Source organism: Melospiza melodia, chromosome 2, assembly GCF_035770615.1.
Source record: "Melospiza melodia melodia isolate bMelMel2 chromosome 2, bMelMel2.pri, whole genome shotgun sequence".
Taxonomy (NCBI): domain Eukaryota; kingdom Metazoa; phylum Chordata; class Aves; order Passeriformes; family Passerellidae; genus Melospiza; species Melospiza melodia.
The window spans coordinates 8,025,643-8,046,569 of record NC_086195.1 but is presented as its reverse complement, the minus strand read 5'-3'; the positions used below and the strand labels follow the sequence as shown (position 1 = coordinate 8,046,569).

The 20,927-nt window shown below is 38.5% G+C and overlaps 1 protein-coding gene across 10 annotated transcripts in view; it reads right to left on the bottom strand.

Moving 5' to 3' along the window:
- CASK (calcium/calmodulin dependent serine protein kinase) overlaps positions 1-20,927 on the bottom strand; it is a 187,651-nt gene that overhangs the window by 103,101 nt on the left and 63,623 nt on the right. For all 10 annotated transcript variants that reach the window (XM_063181790.1, XM_063181802.1, XM_063181784.1 and 7 more), the window contains exon 3: positions 4,584-4,689. In XM_063181790.1, coding sequence (XP_063037860.1) covers positions 4,584-4,689 — 106 coding nt within the window. The remainder of the gene's footprint in view (positions 1-4,583; positions 4,690-20,927) is intronic.

The window sequence follows — 20,927 nt, the reverse complement described above, 5'->3', positions numbered from 1 at the left end:
TAAAGAGGGCTTTTATCACTCCATTTGATACAATATATTCAAAACATGACATTGAATTTTACTAAAAATCATGAGACTTTTGTCTAGCTGAGGCTGAAAAAAAGCCAGAGTCAACCTCAGTTATAAGAAATCCCAGCAAATTCAGTGACTAAAAACTCAGCAACAGCTCAATCACAAGATGAGTTGGCAGAAACTGAAAGCCTTGTATGATAAAAAACCAATAAAGTTTTGGAATATTGATGGAAGAGAAGTTCAGGAAGTCTCAAGGCTTTGTAACTATCAGCATAAGCATGTGAAAACCACAAAAAAAGAAAAAAAGATAAGTTAAGATCCACTGAAGTAAACATACAAATATATTCATAGTGAAGACATAAGTGGATGATGAAAAAAAATTTGGGAAACATCAGAACAGTTATAACCTGAGAGAATTCCCTGCCACCAGCAGAGGGAGCTCATGGAAGGGACATGAACTGACTAGGACTGATGTATTTTACATAAATAAAAAAATACACAGAATAAGTAAATATATATATATATATATATATATATATATATATATATATAAAATCTGCTCTGACACCAGCAGTGACTGAAGAGCAGACAGCATACTGCATAAGAAATCTGTGCTTTCAATTTCATACTGGGGTATGATAGCTTTGAATCTGCAGACCTAAAGGGATGTGGCTTACAATTTAATTTATAGATGAAGAATGAGAAAGCTTTAGAAGCCCTGCTTCATTTAGGGAACTGAATTATTACTTAATGAAAATAAGATAAAAAAATTCAGAGCTGACATACAGCTCTTACTGAGTTTACTGAGTTTTGTACTATGTATGTTCAAGGCTTGTGCACAATGGCATTTTCCCCCTCACCTGGCCAGTTTTTATATATTTGCCATTTTCACTTACCTCAAATAGGCCAACTACAACCCTGTTAAACATTGATTTTATGAATTTGAGATTTTAAACCTGGAGCATTTTTACATGCTAGCTACATTAAATGGCAATGCTATACATACACAACTATATTTATTTATGCATCCTAACTGCTCAATCTTAACACATCAGTTCTTCTAATGCCCCAAGATATAAATCTCTCTTAGAATGCACCAAGAAAAACAAATCCACCTATGTATAGTGGTGAGACAACATTGTGCAAATTACCAAATATCAAGGTATTTTGGAAAGCACTCACTGCTCCTGTATCTGAGCTCTTCAGCATGGAAGTACTCTCAGTCCACATATACTGAGGATAAACTGCAAATAATATACCCATAAATCTAAAATCTAGTTTTCAGACCCTTCAAAATTAATATTTGCTTTCTTTTAGAAATATTGCAAGTAGCTCTGACCCTTCTCAAAGTATTCTCACTGATAAAAATCAATGATCATTAGGAAAAAATGTAATAAGCAATAGAATATTAAGTGACACTTGTATACCACAGAGAAAACAATATTCTAAATTAAACCAGGAGACTGATGGGGACCTCATCAGTCTCTACAAATGCCTGAAAGAGGTTATAGCCAGGTCAGGGTTGGTTTGTTCTCCCAGGTAACAAAAGCAATCACAAAAGGCAAAATGGCCTTGATTTGTGCCAGGGGAGGTTTACATTGGATAGCAGTAAAAATTTCTTTACTGAGAGGGTTGTCAAGCATGAGAACAGGATGCCCAGGTTAATGGTGTAGTCACCATCCCCAGGGTTCTTTAAAAGATGTGTACATGGGGAGTTGAGGGACCTGGTTTAGTGGTGGACTTGGCATTGCTGGGTTAATGGTTGGACTTGATCATCTTATGAGGTCTTTTCCAACCTAAATGACCTCATGATTCTATACAGCTGCCAGCAAATAACACCAAAAATGGGAAAGAAAATTGCAACTTTATAATAGAGAGTAGAATTGGCCTTTTCCAGATGTAAGGTGTCTCCAGAGCCTCCAAGGGATCATTTCTTTCAGAGTAAAGAGCCCTTCTGTGGGGGCAGCTGGGATGCGTGTGAGGGAAATCATTTTGCACAGGTAGATCCTCTCTCATTTGCAATGCAGTAACACCTAAATACTTTTAAAATAATATTTTCAGCTTAGCAATAAGGCCTTGTGGGATAGGGTCTGCCTCTTACTCTACACAGGCACTTCATCTATTATGGCCATGTGCTTCACTGCAATTTATTACAGCAGCACCATGCAGCCTGCTGGTGCTCTGAGATATAGGCCAGTCTAAAGAGTGCTTGGGGCTGTGCATGAATAAGGGGCTCAAAACAGAGCTCATTTTTTGGTGTTAAACCTCATTGATACTGTGCATCTTCATCAGTGCCTCTATGAATTGCAGTTTGATTTTTAATATGTTTCTTTTTACAAAAGCTTTGAAAATTGGGCACAAATTGTACATTTTCCTGAGTGGTTCAATCAGCTGTTCCCAGGTACACGCTACATTTGCTTATTTCACTTGTATTTTTCCTGTATCATAGGTTTGGCAAGGCATTCAGGGTTCTCCTAGCAGCAGCCCCATGCAGCTCACAGCCCATGAACAGCAGTGAACCAGTGTATCATTTATGTGCAAGTGATGGCACCAAGTTTTAGCTTTGGTTATTCCACACATTTTATGTGCTGGGCCTGCCTTAGTTTCCATGCAAAGCACCTGCCAGCCCACAAATCACTCATCACAGATGGGTTTATGTCTCCTCTGCAGATCTGTGTCATCTTCCCCTTTTCAGTCCCTTCAGAGTAACTAGACCCTAATGAAATCTATTTTATTACTGTAGACAGAAATTTGCTGCAAATCAGTTGAGCTGGTTACAGTAACAGCATAATGAACAGAAAGCAGAATGGAGGAAAATGAATTACCTACATGTACAGAGATGCTTTTGTGCTAACTCCAAGTTTGTTTTTCTGGTCACAGCTACAGAGTGCCCCTAACTGCTCAGACTCAGACAATGCAGCCTCACTCCACACAAACACCAGCCTGCTGTGGATCCCTGTACCAAAGCATCCCCCCAGCACAACACCACATCCTGCCACAGCCCTTCCATTCCCTCCCACATCTCAAGCACAGGTGCTCCTACTTTCTCATTTTCTATCACTGCTACAAAAGACTGATGTTTTTTGTGTACAAAGGAAACAAGGACATACATATGATAAACAATCATCATCCCTCAAATAATTTAGCTTTGTAATTCCTTCTTTCATGTGGCCTGAAGTCAGGTGCAGTATTTGTGTAGTAATTCTAATTGTTCAGACTTGCTTTTTGTGTGTACAAACATAAATTAAAATTGGATTGTCATTAAAAAATAATTACTGCTTTTGTCTCATATTTCTGAGCTATCAGCATGTTAAAAATAGAAGCAACCCCTTTTTTTTCATTTCAGAATCTTGTTAATTATCTGAGTATGACTACCCAAGGTGTACATAATTATTTCATAATAGGGTAATTAAAGTGTCTTGGTCAATGCTTTGGGATTTTCAAAATAAAATGCAAGTCAGTATTGAATCAAAATGTACAGAGAGGAAAGCATATAACAATTATTTCACAAAACTGTAGGTTTACAAACTCATTTAAAAAACGCAGAAGACTTGCAAACAACAATTTTCTGCTTTACCTAAGGTTTTTATTGTGGATTTTCTACTACCTCAGTGGTAAAACATGTGAGAATTATTTTTTATGTGGACATCTCAAATCAAATTCTTGGCTCTAGTGGGTAAGCCAGTTTTACCTAACAAACCTGTGTGATGTGGTTACTCCAACATCAGCAGCTCAAATCCACCAGAAAACACAATGGAGGAAGATCAGAGAAATTTAGGAGGCACAATTACACATGCCCAGACTGACTAGGAATGAATATATGGGGAGCATAAAAAGAAGAGCTGGTAGGCAGAGAGAAAGAAGATCAAATACAAAATATGCACAAAAGACGATTTCACATGTATGGTTGTATCCTTCCCATTTAGATAAAACCTACTCAAGAAGAACTAATAATTTTCTCTCAAAGAAAGAATGTGGTAATTTCAGGGCTGCCCCTCTTCTTGGTTTCTTGATGTTGAATAAAAATACCTATCCATTGCTGAAAAGTCATATTTTGTTGCTTCTTATAACTAAACTCTTACATTCAAGCTTTCAAAACAAATCTTGTAGACAAAAGCCTCTTTTCATATATTGTGAACAGGTATACTGATTTACAAGAACACTTAAAAACACCAATAACTTTGCTTTCTTATCTAATAATAGGAAAGCAGTGCTAAAGAAGCAACAGTGTGGAAAGAAATAAATAAAATTTCACAACTGGAACAAAATACCCTCTGTTACCCAAAGATGATGTCTACCAGCAGATTTTCAACTTGTCCTTTTACCCTGTAGCCATCAAAAAAGATCATGCCTGTCTTTGGAAAGCCCTGGTATTCACCACTTAGACAGTGGAATGCCTTTTTTTTTTTTTTTTTTTTTGGGGGGGGACAACCTGAACTTGCCAGAAATAAATATTTTCAAAGTACTCAAGCCATCTGAGCTACAAAACCTACAGGTATGAGCAGCCATACTTTTAGGATTTTATTTAGCAAATGACAACATGGAATGTAGAATCAAGGAGAGAAACTTACAACTCAAAGACCATATAAAGCATTCCATCTGAGCTGTATGTCTCCAACAGTTCAACAATGTGAGGATGCTTCAGCATGTGACAAATACTGGCTTCCCTCTTCAGATCTGTGGAAGATAAGAAGGTAGTTGCAGGTTAGCTATATATTCAAGCTGTTTAGAACACAACGTTTGGAAAGATGTACACATTTGAAATTTCTAAAAAATTCATTAATCTTTATAAAGAAGTCTGACAAGTGGATATTTAATAATGCTTAATTCAAATACTCACATATAGCTCAAAATTTAACAGATTCTTGAATTCACATATTAATAGAAGATCTCCTTGGTCATAGACTGAGGAACTCTACAGAAGTTCCTTGAATGTACAGTTGCAGACTACACTGAGATTTTCATCCCAAACATTTAACAACACTGCAGAATTCCCTCCAAATGCACAAGACAGACTTTCACCACACTACAGAATTATTAATAAGTGGAGGTCTCTAAATCCTCTGCTCAAAGCAAGGTGAACTGGAGCAGATTGCGCAGGGTCACACCCAGCTGAGCTCTGAACATGTCCAGGTATGGAAACTCAAAAACCTGCCCAGAATACCTACACCAGTACCTGATCATCCTCAGAAAATAAAGAAGTGTTTTTCTTATGGTTAAATTTCTTGCAGTTTACTTCTTCAACAGTATTTATTTAAAATCACATTATATGAAATGACACTGGTATAAATTTTCATCAGCATACATTAGTTTGCATCTCTGCTCTAGAGAAGAGTGAAGAAAGCAGGAAAAGTTGCAGCTAAAAGAAGAGCAGAAATCACTCTGAAATCTCTCAAAGCTTAGAAGATTTTGTTTTAAACAAATCCTACTTTTTCTGATCACAAATCAATCCTTCTGCACAACACCAAACCACACTGCATTAATTTTCTTTCTTCTTTGTTGAAACAATTTGGTATTTTTGTTATTTAATCATCCTTAAACTTTTTTTCTTTTCACTTATCTACTCGTATTCTAGAAAAAATAGCAAAATCTTTAATGAATAGCTTTGATGATAATTTGATAAGTGAGGAAAACATCAGTCTGAATTCTGAAGCAGACATTTTACTTTTCTATTCCCTTTCCATACAACTGGTCATTGTTCAAGAATGACCTACACATGCACTTACGGAGAAATAAAAATATCATTTCTTGGTTTGAGAATATTCTCCATATAATTGGGCTACACTAGAAAGAAATTTACAATGCACTATTTTCACATGTGCCCTCCTACATTCTTAACAGGAATCAATTATATTGAAAAATGCAAGTAGCAAGATGAAGATTTCTTTGTAAATGTGAAACATTTAACAGGTAACTCAGATTTATGCTAGACTCTGGATCTTTCAGCCATCTATAAATTCAGATGAAAAGCTGAGAGTTTGGAAATGACTGAATTTCAATCCCAAAAAATGTTCAGATCCACAAAGTGCAAATTTTGTTACCAGAACTTTCATGTGACACCTGCAATTTGTGTCCCCTCCCTCACAACCTTGCAAATACAATCTAAAAGCCAAATGACAGAGCAATGCTTTAGAAACCACCAGGTAATGGCACCTTAGGAGCTGCAAGCTGAACAGCAAGCAGAAATATCAGTCAGTGATACAGGAGAAATTTTGATCAAGAAATTAATGTAAAATTTGGCCTTTATTTGTCCATCTATTTATTTACATGTAATTCTACAACCTAAGGAAACACCTGTGTTTCCTTCACTAAATATTCACAATATCAGTTCTTACACCACCTCGATGCAGAATAACTACTAAAGCCACACTGTAACCTTCCCTTCCATCACAAAAGGCAGTGATTTGACACTAAATGGTTCCCATCCCTTTCCTAGCAGAGAGGTTCACTCAAGCACACATCCAGTCCTTTCCAAACAGGATCAGAGATGAGCACTCTGAGGAGCAGGGTAAGGGAATGAAAATCTGGGATTCTGTGAATGACTGTGATCTTCAGAAAATTGGCTGCTTGTATTTTGTCTCTCACTTTGTAACAACTTTAATGCCACCACACTTCACCGTGGATCTGATACCTATTTCAGATGGAAAGCCAAGTGGAAATACCCAACATGAAACTGCAGGAAAGTTCTGCTTTATTTACAGGCAAGAAGTGTGTTCAAAATAGTTTATTTTGGCTGCTCCCTTTATTGATATTTTGTGGGCTTTATTTGAAAGGAATTAGAGCTGAAAGGAAGAAAGTATATGCTGCCATTTCCCTCATTCCTCTGTGTAATATTGCATGAGTGCAGCAATTGCTCAGGCTGAGCACCAGCACATGAGGAAGGAGAAACAAAGTGGAAAATAAAATCTCCAAACAGAAAAACAAATGAATAGAAGTTACAGAACAAGGTTTTTTATGACTAAGGGGTCTTGGGGCTAAGAGCAGAACAAAGTCCTATTTTAAACACAGCAGGGACTTGTTCAACAGTAGGCCTATTAAGAAAAAGAAAATGAGGTATAAGGAGACAGACAAGCACATACCACACTGATTCAACAAAGCCACAGGGCAGGAAAGAGATGATGGATTCTGAAGTACATTTGGACCATGACCCAAAGGTCAAAGTAAGCCATGTTTCAGACCAGTAAAAAGGAAAGGGGAGGAGGAGAAAAGGCAGAGATGACAAATATGTTTCATTGTTTGCACTTAAAAAAATGACATCAGCATCTACTCAATCCTTTAGCAAATGCTTTTTCTAGACTGAATTAAATTTTACCTCTGCAAGTCAAAGAGGTAAATAAAGTCCCAAGTACCCACAGACACATTCTGAATGCAACACAAACCCAAGCAGATGGTATCCCAAGAAAAATCCCATCATTGTCTTGTGAGCCACAATATTATCTGTGGCATCATTCTGAATACCACATTGCATGAACTATTTGCTACCTCCTGCTAAGTTTTCTAAACTTCTGCTGAGTATTTGAGCCATGTTGTTTAGTAATAAAGGTCCCAAACACATATCCCATATTCAAATTAACCTTTCAGACTCCAGACACCTACAAAAGATTCAAGACAACTCCAGAATGTGCCAATGGAGAAAGTTGGCTTTAAGCAGCAAGAGGTGATGTGTCATTTAGTAGTGGCCATGTGTCCCATATTTACAGCAGTCTCCTCCACTAGTAAACAACATTTAGCTGAAAGAAGACACCCTGCAGGTCTTGGAATCTAAGCCAAACTGTCATCTTTTACTGGCTGGACTATTTAACTTCATTTGAATCCTTTCTGAGCCCTTCATCTATTCATTTTTCTCTTGTTCTTGATATGGCTGAAGAAATTACTTTCTGGTTCATTCTTTAAACCTTCCCTGCCAGCACTTTTTTCAAAATTAAACATAATTGACAACAGGGATAATAAACAGAACTGCAAGTTTTAAAAGCACAAGTTTTAGAAGTTTCTTTGCCAGCTGCATGAAAGGTATTGTCATACAATCAGGAAGAGGGATAAAAACCTGGTGTTCCATTTATCTGTTTAACACACAGGCTCACACTTTACATCACAATTTAAAAAGCATTTACAAGCTATCCTTTTACGCAACTGTTACCAATAAATGTTCCAGAATTTCAGTCTGTTTACAAAACTTTGAGGGTTTTTTTAGCAACTGGAGACACGTTAAAGTTTCCATTTTAGACCTGGCTACTTATTTAGAGAGTCAAGAGTCGCTCAAGTTATTTAAAGGGCAGGAAAGTTCAGACTTTAGTAACAAAGAAGAAAAGTTCAAAGATGGAAAAGAGAATTCCCAACCATAATCAGCACACGGAGAAAATGTAGCCTCATGTGTGGAGAGTGACACTGAAAGTGAATTGCTGGAAGCACTAAAAAAGATAACTGCTCTATATAATTGTACAGAAAGATATATCAGTCTTTGATAAAAAACATAAAACATGAGTATCACTTAAAATTCCCACAGGAATTAACAACCCAATATCCTACACATCCCTGACAATTCTGGCAAACACCTAATTTCCTTTCAAAATCTGCTACCCAAGGTTTTAAAACACCTCAAATATACTGAACACGTTTTCAAAGTACATTAATGGAAGAATTAGATGATCTCTAGCAGCCTACATAATAGCACCATTTCATAATTTTAAAAGTAACATGCACAGACTGTAGCAGCCCCATCTTTTTTTGGGACAGACAGTTCCAAGTTTCTTAGCATGATGGAAGACACATGTCCTTTTTCTGTGTACACAATTCATTTTTATACATACACTATTCTGATTTTCCAGGTTCAGTCCTTTAAAGGATTAGTTTTCCAGCCACAGCTTGGGTATGACAGTATTTTGAAAGGGAGTATCTTCAACAGTAAGCTTCTTCCTTAAAATGCTTCTATATGTTTTTAAATATGATTATTTATAACTTAAATAGTTATACTTAAATAGTACTACTTATATACTTATATATAACTTAAATAGTACTACTTTGGTAGTACTAAGTTTTAAAGGGAAATCAATATGCTTTGTTCACTTGGTTATGTCATTCTCACCTGCCATCCTTAGGTGAGCATCATGGAGAAGCTCCTTACCACCCAAATGGAATTTTTCCAGAAACAGCTAAACTGAACTGTGTGTCTTGAAATGTGCCTGAAGCATGGACAAGGGAGACACTGAAATCTCAGCCCCAGCTGTTTCACCCTACACACAATTGTCCTGTGGATTATTAACCTTTGCTCGATGTTAAACTCCCATTCAGCTGGGCAGGGGTAGAAAATAGAAGTAGCAAGAACAAAAAAACCTCATGGGCTGAGATAAATACAGGGAGATTGTTTATCAGCTATTTTCAGCCAAACAGTCTTGATGAAATTAACTTATTTTTTGCCAATTAAAAGAAGATAAACATGAAACCAAGAAATTTCCTCTTCCCTTTCATGGGCTTACCTCCAGTGCTTCACTTCAGCCCCAGCTGTGAGGGGTGCAGGGGTGAGGGCCATGCTCTCACTGCAGGCCCCTCTCTGCTACCCCAGCAAGGCTCCTCCATCTGCTCTGCCATGGCCAATCTCCTCCTTCCCTGCCCTTGCTGTGCCCTCTTTTTGTTCCACACTCCCTACACTCTGTCCCAGTGTTTCCCACCCCTCCTGCAATGTATCTGCACAAAGCACCACACACGAGGCCTATGGGCTCAGCTTGGGCCCACTGGGGCTGTCCTGGGAACCCACAGGCCCGAGCCTCTTCCCACAAAGGCTGTCCCTGCACCCTCCTGTCATCAAAAACTTATATCTAATCCAGACCTAATTCCCTTTCTGCTGTAGACACCACATCCTGCAACAGCCCCATGGAACATCCTGCACAACACCAGATTCCAGCTGAACCATCACACCCTACCTGAGGTCACGCTTCCAGGGAAATACTGACTCAAAAAATTTCCCTGTCTCCTCTCTTTGCCCATTCTTGCTGCTCTGTGAAAATTACTTCTAGACTCTATTCTTCTAATAATACATCAGGGAAGTCATAAAAGCTCTGAGTGCAGCCAACACACCGCAACAGGAACGAGGAGCTGGAGGTGGGAACATCCTGTATTGCCACTGGCAGTGAACTCCTGTGCTGCAGAACCACAGCAATGTTTCAGCCCCAAAGTTTTGTTCTTTTTAAGTATTTTTTTTCCTTCCATGAGAGTATTCCCCTTTCCCTTAATTAAAACAGCACTTCCTGCCTTCCTGGGACACATGAGTGATTCCTCATCACACAGATACATCCGACCAGTTAATGACTCCTTGCCCCAACAAGCACTAAAAGCTTTTCCAGCCTCTCCTCCCACACACCTTGGGGTGGCTGAGGCTCTGGGGTAGCCAAGCTGATTTAACTGCTGGCTGTTCCCCCTTCATCCCACACACATTCCTGCCCTCTGTTCCAGCAGCCTGCAGCTTGTCACACCACACACCAAAACCAGTTCAGTGTTAACTCAGTTAAGGAAAATATAAATTTATTTTTGTCTCCACTGGCTCGCTGTTTTGCAGTTTTAGCACAGGAAATGGCTCATGAGCAAACCTCAATTATGGAACTTGACTTAAAAGAAAGAGAAGGAATATGGAACAAGTAACACCTTTCCCGGAAAGTTTCTCCACTGTTACCAAATCCTTATTGCATAATCCATCTTTACCTTAGCAAACATGCTCAAAATATGCACTAAAAAGAAACAAATGTATGGAGAAAAGAAAAAAGAAATAAAGGGCTGGTGTGGCCGTTGATAAAAACACCATGGGAATCAACAAGCACAGTAGCAATGTGAGAGAATCCATCTCCCATCAGTATCTTTTGTTTTAATGCAACTGTAGTGTTTGCAAACAAAATGCTGGCATGAAGCAAGAACAACAAAATGCAGTTATAGCCAATATTTCCCTTTCTGTGATCTCCATGAAGAAATCCATGGAAATCTTCATTTTGTGGAATTAGACTTTGTAGATGTTTGCTAAATTCTGAGTAACTTTCACTTGCTACTCTACTCTTTCTCAGTGTTTGGACACAAATATAAACACCTTATTGGCTTTTTAGCTAGAGCTGGGTGTCTTAGGAGACTTAACGGCAATTTTCCTTTCTCAATTTATACTCTGTCAGCTATGATGAACACGAAATTGGGTGTGAAAAAATCCCACTTCTCTCTCAACTTCTGATACAGCCACCAGACTTGTCCAGAATCAAGTATCTGACAGACAGTACAAGTTGTTTCCATGATTATGTCCATGAAAACAATCCTTTCCTTTTATTCACTTCCTCATTTTCACTGACACGCAAATAAGCAATACTTCATAAATAAGATGTCATATTTTAGGAAATGAATCCAGTTGAACTAACAAAAATGTTTAAGAATGCCCAAAAGAGTATTTAACAGCTGCCTACTGCAGATAATCTAAGCCCATTTAATTTAATTAAATGGTAATTCTTAGCATCTTTTTTACAAAGCACCCACCATATTGAAAAAAAAATCTAACATTTTTCAAGGAAGAACAAAGATTAGATATCTCTCATCTAAGACTTTCCACATTCTATGTCCTCTTGCTTAATACTCAACAGCAGGTTCAGAGGTAGGGGGAAAAGGGAAAGAGGAAACTTAAGAATGTGAAAGCAACGCTTTCTGGATTATTATTGTTTTTTAATTAATTATATGCACAATCTGTCTTTTCTCTACAGCAAAGCAGCAGTTTCTGAAGTGCTTAACAAACTCAAGAAAGAATTTAAGCAGAGGCGGAGTTACAAACTCTATAAATTGATTTTAAAAGGTGTAAGAAGGGTTCTCTCTGTTGTGAGGTTGGCCTTCCAAATAGAAATGGAATTGTTGCTAAAGACATTTTACAACCTGTGCTGTAAAATCTGAAACACTTCTAATGTTGCACTGTTTTCAATAATTAATGAAAGGAAATTGAAAATAGCCATTGACTCTCAAGCTGTGATCAATCAAGTTATGAAAGCAGGTTCACTACTGATATCCACATTTATTAAATCCCACGTTCCCACCTGTTTCCCAGCACTGTGTAACAGCCTGAAACCAAACACCTTCCCAACAGACCACAGGTTTTTACACTGCAGACCACAATTTTAAACACTTTGTGATACAATGAGTTCCTTAAAAGCATGAAGTACAGCAGCAGATCTGTCAAGAGTATGCTGTGAAATTTCTTTTAAAAACAAACAAAAAAACCAGAGAAATAATTTGCCATAAGCTCTGTATTTGATAAAATAATTCTACATGCTGGCTGGAGCACTGAACTGGCAAAATTCTCACCTCTATGGTCACAGTGGACTTAACTGAAATAATTGCAAGGCTGTAATTTCATAAAGTTACACTGATTGTGCTTTCTTGTACTGAAAACTAACACTTTAAAGCAACAGCCCCATTAAATGCAGCAATTGCTCCCTCTTTTGCCAGCTCCTTCTCCCCTCCTGCAGCATCTTTCCCTTCACGCTGGTGCAATGCTTGTGCAGCTGCAGCATTAACACAATCAAGGAATGATCCACCTCAACTGCAAACAATCCTTCTCCCACCTCAACTGCAAACAATCCTATTCTCTCTGCCCTTGGTGGAGCCCTGGTTGAGCTGTTTTTCCACCAGACTGGTTCTGGCTAGTCCTGGGAACCTGCACAAACGCCTCTGAGCACAACAACGTTTATAGCCAGGCAATAGAAACAAATGGCCAGATTACAGTAGCAAATCATATCTGACAAATCTCAACAGTTTGTACACTGCTGTCCTTCTAACAAGTAAAGAAGCCACAAAACCAGATTTCACAACATTATCAGGAAATGCTAACTTGCCTTAGTTTTATGTTTTCATATGTTTAACTACACCTCAAAATAAACTGAGACATGAACTTTAGGTCAGGTGATATTTCCTTTCCCCCTCTGTAGTGTCCAGTTTGTGCAGTTCCACGTGGAACCGTGTCCCTGCAGATTTCTCACTAGGTGGCAACGCAGCTCCAGCTTTGATCCATGTGCAGTCAGCAGCTGAACACACACAGAGCCTGCATGGATTCAGCTGCAAAGAGCTTTGTTTGGCCAGCTCTGCACCCTCCATCTCACTAATGACAAGTACAGCTCAGGCCTGAGAGCAGAGAAAAGATGCCACTCAAAAATATTTAAGGTACATCCAGTGCTAAGTGCCTTTTTATTCAGATTCTGTGCAAGACCAGTCTCTGCTCTGCTTTCAACCAGAGATGGCCACACACCAGTATCCTACTACACTGCACACATTGAGAGGTGTATAATACAACTAGAATACATTTAGTTTGCTCTCATAAACAAGAAGTTCCTCAGTTAATCCACAAAATATAACACAGAGTGTGTTTATTGCTATTAAGTCTACCAAAAAGCTTTAGAAACTCAAAACCTGCAAGACGTTCATTTTAAATCACTGGAATTTCTCCTTTTTTAAAGGTTACTCACCCAGAGTGGAGTTCTTAGTTTCATTTTTTGTACATTTGTTTGTTTTTGCTGTAGGTGTGGGTATATGTGTGTGTGTGTGTGTTCAGGGTTCCTCTCCAACCTTTGGCCATGGCAGCACAGGCAATGCATTATCTCAGAACGTGCTAAAAGCATTATTACCAATGTTATGCTTAGATTGGCACAACGTTTTTGTGCCAAACGCTGATATCTTCTGGCCAGAATTCACTTAGGCTGATCAGGTTAACTAAAGGTTATAGACATTGCAGTCCTTTAAGTGAGTTTTTAGTACTCATGTACTAAAATGTAATGACATTAAATCAAGTAAGTGCCCTCAGAGGCAATGGAACATTATCAAGAAAAGGATGTTAGCTGATCCTGAAAAATTAAGTGATTTCTCTTGCTGATCATGCTAACATTTGAAGGTTTTTGGCTTTTCTTTGTTTGAAATGTCTTTTCTTCTGTGACTTAGCCTTTACTTAAATGTAATGACAGGCAAATTTACTTTTTGATATTAAGAGAGAGTTTTACAAGAAAACCTCTGGTATTTTAAAGATACAAAGCAAATCTCTTTATAACACATTCAGCTAGTCTAGACAAACTGTCTGTAACTCCTACTCAAGGAAGGGTTAAATAATCCATCACACTGCTTCTGCTGCTGAACATCCACAGTCAGGAACAGCCCAAAGGCACCCACAAAGGGAAATGACTGCCTAAGATGCTTCTCATGCAGACAAATGTACTTGTTTGCTTTGATCAAAGTTCCTTTGGTCTTGAACTGCTGGGCTCTGCACAGCCAATACAAAACAAAGCCAGTTGCACACTAATGTTAAAAAGGAAATAATCTACTTTACCCAAGTCTAGACAAACCAAGCAGCAGCAGCATCTAAAATTTACTCCAACTCCACAGTGCCACAGAGCTCAGTGACTGACAGTGTTTTAATGGGCAAACAGCTCAGGTTAATTTAGTTTTTCTCAGGTAAAATAGTACGAGCTGCAGTAAATGCTGCTGTGAGGGACAGCTGAATTCTCAAAGTCCCTGCACAGCACAGGGAACTAAGCACAAACAGCACCTACAGTGCACTCTGAGAAATAGACAACTACCTAGCAAATGTAAGAATGATGCCAATTCTGTTCTACTTGGAAATCGTGTAGTGGAATGATGTCTGAATGCTGGAGAACAACTACCTTAGCAAAACTTGTTTTCTGGTTCAGTGACAGAACAATGTCAGGAACCAGAAAATTCTTCTCAGGCAGTAATAATCTAGGATATAAGAAAATTTAATTTTGGTTTGTTCCACTTCTGCACATGCTTCTCTTGGCAAATATTACCAAAAGCCACAAGACTCTTTTTTTGTTTTCTTTGTTAACTGATATGTTATAAAGCAAGTTTTGTAAAACTGGTCTTAGTTCAGTCATTAAAAAAATTCACTACAGAATGAACTTCTTAGCAGCAGTTTCAGGATTCCATACCAACAAACCAACAAAGTTTTAATTAGACTTGCTGCTACTTACCAAATATCCATAAAGTAATTCTGCATACCAAGTTTGTAATGCTTTTAAGAAGCACATTGTCCCTTTTGTGCTTGTGCAGTTGCAATACTCCTCCAGGCCTCTGAAACCAATGCTCTTAAAACACACTCTCCTCCTTTCACTCCACAGAAATCAGATGTTAATGATGAAGGCAGTGCAACTGAGCTCAAGCCTGTTTCTAGCAACATTGAGGTCACAGCTCAAGGAATAAGGTTTTAACTTGCCTGATTTGTCTCTGATTTTCCAAGAGGCTGAAAATACCACAAATCTTTACAGACTGTCACTTATGCTTTCCTTTCTAAAACAGATTAACCTGACAGAGGTAACATACCCCCATAAAGAACCAATCCAGTGACAATTCTGCCTATTAACTGAGTCCCAGCACAATTACAGGTCATCAAAGAAATATTTTCCTTCACAACATTCAGACACTTCTCATGTCATTTAAAGGACAATTTCTCTTCACCAATACAGACAGGAAGAGTTTTTCTTTTTTAATCTCAACCAACCATTAAGCAAATAGTATTTCATTTCCCTCCTTTATTATCTGGTGATAAGCAAAAATACACCTAAAATTCATACTTGGTAAAAGCTGAGTTAGAACTCAACTAGTTAGCTTGATCAGCTACAAAATCTGTGAATTTGGAAACTTCATCAAAGAGATGGGACTTGCAAACAGTGCACCTGCATGGCTTTTTACCTAACTTTTGAGAGAGTTTCCCACTGCCCCTGTACTTTCTTGTGATGCCAACAGCAAAAATGACATTGCAATACACAATTTCCTTCACTTGACACAGGGTATTTTGAGGGACTGACATGGATATATAAAGCTTTGTAGTAGCCAGCTGGGAATAATGGACTGCTCCTCCTGCTAGACAGAGCAAAGATTATTTAAGTACTTGCATATAAACCCTTTCAAACTGAATGAGCCTTTCTCAGGTGCTAAAAGGTTTGACTCAAATTTGTTAAAATTTCTTTCACAAGTGTCCAAATCTGAAATGATGATCCATTAGACTAAGAACAAACCTTTAAAAATTCTGCCAGTTTTTCTTGCTCTAAAGTGCAAGAGCAACAATAAGCTTGCATATATAAAAAATTATCAAAACATATATCCACAACTATATTTTAGAAGTCCACAGAAGTAAAATAACTGATGGTAATTTGTTAAAATAACAAATCTTTTGTTAAAATAAACCCACATTTCTGTTCCTCACAATTTAATGCCTGTCAAGGATAAAGAAAATCACTGACATGATAGGGTACATGGAAATGTAAAACGTGACACATCAATCATCTGAGTTAAGGAGGGCCCTGACCCATTCCACAGACTTTTCAGAGCACCTTTCCTGTCTGCACAACAAAAATTAAAACTCTCTTAACATGACAAGGCATGAGTCTCAGGCTGAATGCAGCCTTGTCCGGATTGTGAGAATAATCTGAAGCCCAGGGAGTTGCACAAGGTGCTCTCCCCACCCTTTCTTGAAGGAAGAAGCAAACAGTATTTCAGAGCCCAACCTCCCTTTCCTCACAAACCTCTTTTGGTGAAGCAACCTGTCCAGTGTGTCTCAGGCTGCACAACCTGTTCTCATTCTCCAGAACAAGAAACCGAGGCAGGGAGGGGCAGAACACTTCACTCAGAAGGGAGATGAATTATGCACCTGCTACTTTGACATAAAAACTCAAATTTGCAAACCCATGAGCTGTTTATGCTGGTTGTATATGCATCTGCAACAGAATTAAAAGTCAGCTCAGGTCCTAGCAGAATTTATGAGCTTAAATGCAGTATATGCACAGCAGTTCTGCTGCTTCAGGGCATGATGATACAGAAGAGTCTCTGCCAGTCAAAACCTGGATTAATAAACCATGATGGACCTGAGTTAGCACCACACAGGGTCACCTCAAAGTCACAGGAACCCTGATTCTTGAGGATATATTAGCCCAGCTAAACACAAGCTGTGGAAATGCCAATGAACACCCCCTGAAATGGAGTGCCAGGAAAATGGGGGTGCCACTCCCCAAAGGCTCAGTTCTGGACTGGTGCTATGGTAGAGCTCACAAACCTTAGGAGATAATAAAAACACACTGTACATGTTTTGGACATCCAAATGCTTTCTAACAATAGCAGTATTATTGCATCTGTTTTTTTCTTATGAGCTACAGTACACCTCAGTCTCCATTTACATGGAGAATTAAGACTTGACTGCTTAAATCATCCTGCTCCCTAAATCTTCAGTCATGAACAACTAATTAAGGAAATAAAATGGCCTCAGAGCACAGAGAAATTAATACTACATATATGTGTGTGTGTGTACATATATATATATTTATAAACTACATATTACAGTTTGGCTAGCCTATTCATAATTCCTAGGTAAGTAGGATTTAAAAACAGCCTAACTGCATCATAACATTCCTAAGCTGAAAGAAGAGTAATTAAAACTCAACACATTTTTTACAGCTTTGAACCATCAGCACTGAACCTGAGCCTAAAGCTCTGAACTTTTCTGCAATCTTGAAAATTTATTAAAGTGGCTTTCCTCTCCTTTTTGTTTCCCAAATGCCACAGAAAATCATGAAACTGGAATCCATTTAAGCCTTTTGTTACCACAAGCAATATAATTCAAGTGATACTTGTGCCAACTTAAGAACAATCATAGACACAGAAGTGCTGCGTGCTGTCAGCAACGAATACTGGAATCAAAGCAAACAACACATCTGTCATAATCCATTTTTAAGAGTTTTTGCAAAAACACACATAGCAAATAAAACTTTGAGGACAGCTACAATGGATGTTAATGAAAGTAAAAATGGAAGTAAAAATGTAACTACTGCACAAATGTAGCAACCATTTCTTCTATAGAGTATTTTCTTTGTTTTGTTGTTTTATTACTGCAAATTTAACTTTAAAATACTGCTAAGGTTCACATGATAAAAATTAGACAAATCCAGTAGCCTGCTGGTAGTCATGAAATCTGATTCATCATCTCCAGTTTGGAAAAGGATTTTGAGATACAAATCTATGATTTATACATAGTATAATTAACAAGCACAAAGAACTCCCAACCTTGTAAGAAAATTTACAAAAGCATTAATTTTTTAAATTTAAAAGTGAAATATTTTTCTTCTTTTCCTGGTATACAGATATTCCTCACTGCTCTAACACCTGTTCACTGTACTCACCTGATACTATAAGTTACAAAACCTTCAGCAATAACTGATCATTGAGTTGAAGTTTGATCACTCTTTGAATGGGTAAAATCTGACGGAGAATGGACTTGGACATTGAAATAACTCATCAGGATAGCATCAGATGAAAGCGTAAAAACCACTGACTTTCTATCATCTTTTCAGATCTAAGAAGCCATGGAGTTGCAACAGGACCCACCAGAGCCCTGCCCAGACAGGAGGCTCAGGCAAGGCCCAGAACAGAGCTGGCTTGTTTGAACAAGCTCTCCTGAGTCCTTCTTGGAAACAGGTCAGGTGGAGAGAATCCCACCAAAGCCAGCTAGCAGATCTCAGAACACTTTTCCTGTGTCCGACTTTGTGCAAAAGCCTCCAGACCAGATGAAAATGACACTTTACACCTCAGTAATTTAGGAACACAAACAAAACTGCTCCTCTGTCCCTCCCAGAGTGCTTCAGAGAACCAACAGCTGCCAGGATCTCCATTTACACAAACAAGTAACAACACATGCCACACAGCAAAGAAAATTAGTGTTACATCACTGTAGTCCTTAAAGTCTCTAAATCTTGTCAGGAACTGGGCCCTTCTTCATTCAGTTCAACTTTTCCTGTATGCAAATGTCAAAGTGACATCAATTAACTTACTACTAACACAGCAAGACTGTCTGCTGCCAGACAGGCTCCATCCAACTGTGGAAGGAACAAGAATCATTGAGCTCACAGTCTCAGACAGCTGCAGTGGAAAGTTCAATCTGTAGGGATACAAAGCCAGAATCTGTTCACTTGGTGAGGTAAGGAACTCTTGCCTTCTCCTCATTAATTACAAGAAGGGCAAAACAAAACCATGTACAAGTGCACAACTATGCACCCAGTACCTACAAAACATAAATGGAGCAAGAGTGGGGTGATGCAAAATTTAGAAGCTTTGTACCAACTGACACAGGAGGGCAGAATCTTCAAAGACATCTGAAACAAATCCTGAAACTGGCCTTATCTCAGCAAAGCCAGTGTCCCCACATTTATCAGTTCCTACTCATTAAAAGCAACCTCAGAACCAGACCAATTGTAACTGATTCCTGTTTTGGGCCAGCAGACAAACCAGGACAATCACAAATACAGATTCAAACTGTGGCAACAAAGCATGTACAGGTTCTGAAAGTCCAAAGCTTGTTTTTCAGCAGAGTTATTGCAAATCCAGCAAAACAAAGGACTGCAGAATCCTCTTCACCTGGTACAACACTCTTCAGAGGAGCTTCTTCCCTTGTGCAAATCCAGCCATCAGTTTGCAAGAGGCAAAGACGAAAGTGAAATGTAGTGCTGAGAGCAAGGGGGAATCAAGTTACTGCAGTGCCACACGAGAATACAGATTTGATTCAGGATATGAACCTGCATTCCTATCAGCAACCAAACTGTCACCACAGCATGACCAGCTCTAAAGCTCTGTTCTACAACATAACATGTCTAAATGCTGACACAGAAGAGACACAATTTTATGAAGAGACCTTCTCTCCCCATCTCGGTTTATAACAACAATCTTGCAGTAGTTATTACTACATGGAAGACAGAAAAAGACTTCAAAATGTAAATTATTTTTATAAAAATAATTATATTATTATATTATAATGCCCTCAGTCCTCAAACCGGCATTTGCAACGCAGATTAACCTGCCCTGAAGCTGTGAATAGCTTTGACTGTTACTGTACAGCCCATAATTCCTCAGTAGTTACTAAATAATACAACATGACCAAGGCAGAAGATTTGATTGTGTTCTAAAACACAGAAGGATAAGCAATGAACAAAGCAATGGCCTGCATCAGCAAATGCCCAAGTTTTCACATAGGAGTGAAAAAGCCAATGTGTGGCTGCTGGGATGGAGACCAGGGAGGGAGAGGGATGTTTTGCCTAAGCTTGAATGTGTTTGTTTAAATACCAGAATCAGTAATTAAAAGTTTGTTAACTGACAATTAATTAATTGATTGGAATTCCCTCCAAATTAGTGAACTCTTCATTTGGGTATGTGATAGGGGAAAGTGAGGATGATGACACAAAAGGTGCTGAATTACCTTCAGTAATCCAGAGTAAGAGGAGTTAATCACACAGACAGACCACACCAACTGAACAGGATATGACAAAACAAGGAAATTGGTGGCAAAAAGGCTGGTAGCCCACACCGTTTCTAGAATAAAGTGCATATTTTCAAATCATTAATTGGTATTTATTTGCTGACCAGTCCTACCAAGTAGACAAGAACACAGATAAGCTACTATTTATTGCAGTTCTGATAAGATTTGAGGCTTTCTCCTCTCCCTCCATTGTGTTATCTTGTGCATGCACTTTGTCCAGCTAGGGTGCTTGTAGTTTAAGGCAAAAAAAAAAACCCCCAAGAACAGCCAGAAAAATGCCTATGAGCTATTTAGGAAAGAAGTGAGGTATCAGCCATGGCTATTGACAATACATGCTCCTATAGTTCCTACTCCAAAAACCCAGCCTGCATTTCTGTCCTGAACAGAGTCACTGGTAGCCCTTGGAAGAAGAGAAAAATCTGTTTTCTGACCATCTCACACCAATTTATCTTAGGTTCCAGAATAACACAGAGCACGCAGAATTATCTTCCCCTAAAGGAAATATCCAAAGTCTCAACTGAACAAACTCAAACTATGTTTGCTTGTGCTTTCCCCCTTAAGAGGATAATTCCTCTTCAAACCTAACAAGTTTCTAAATAAGGTGCATTTA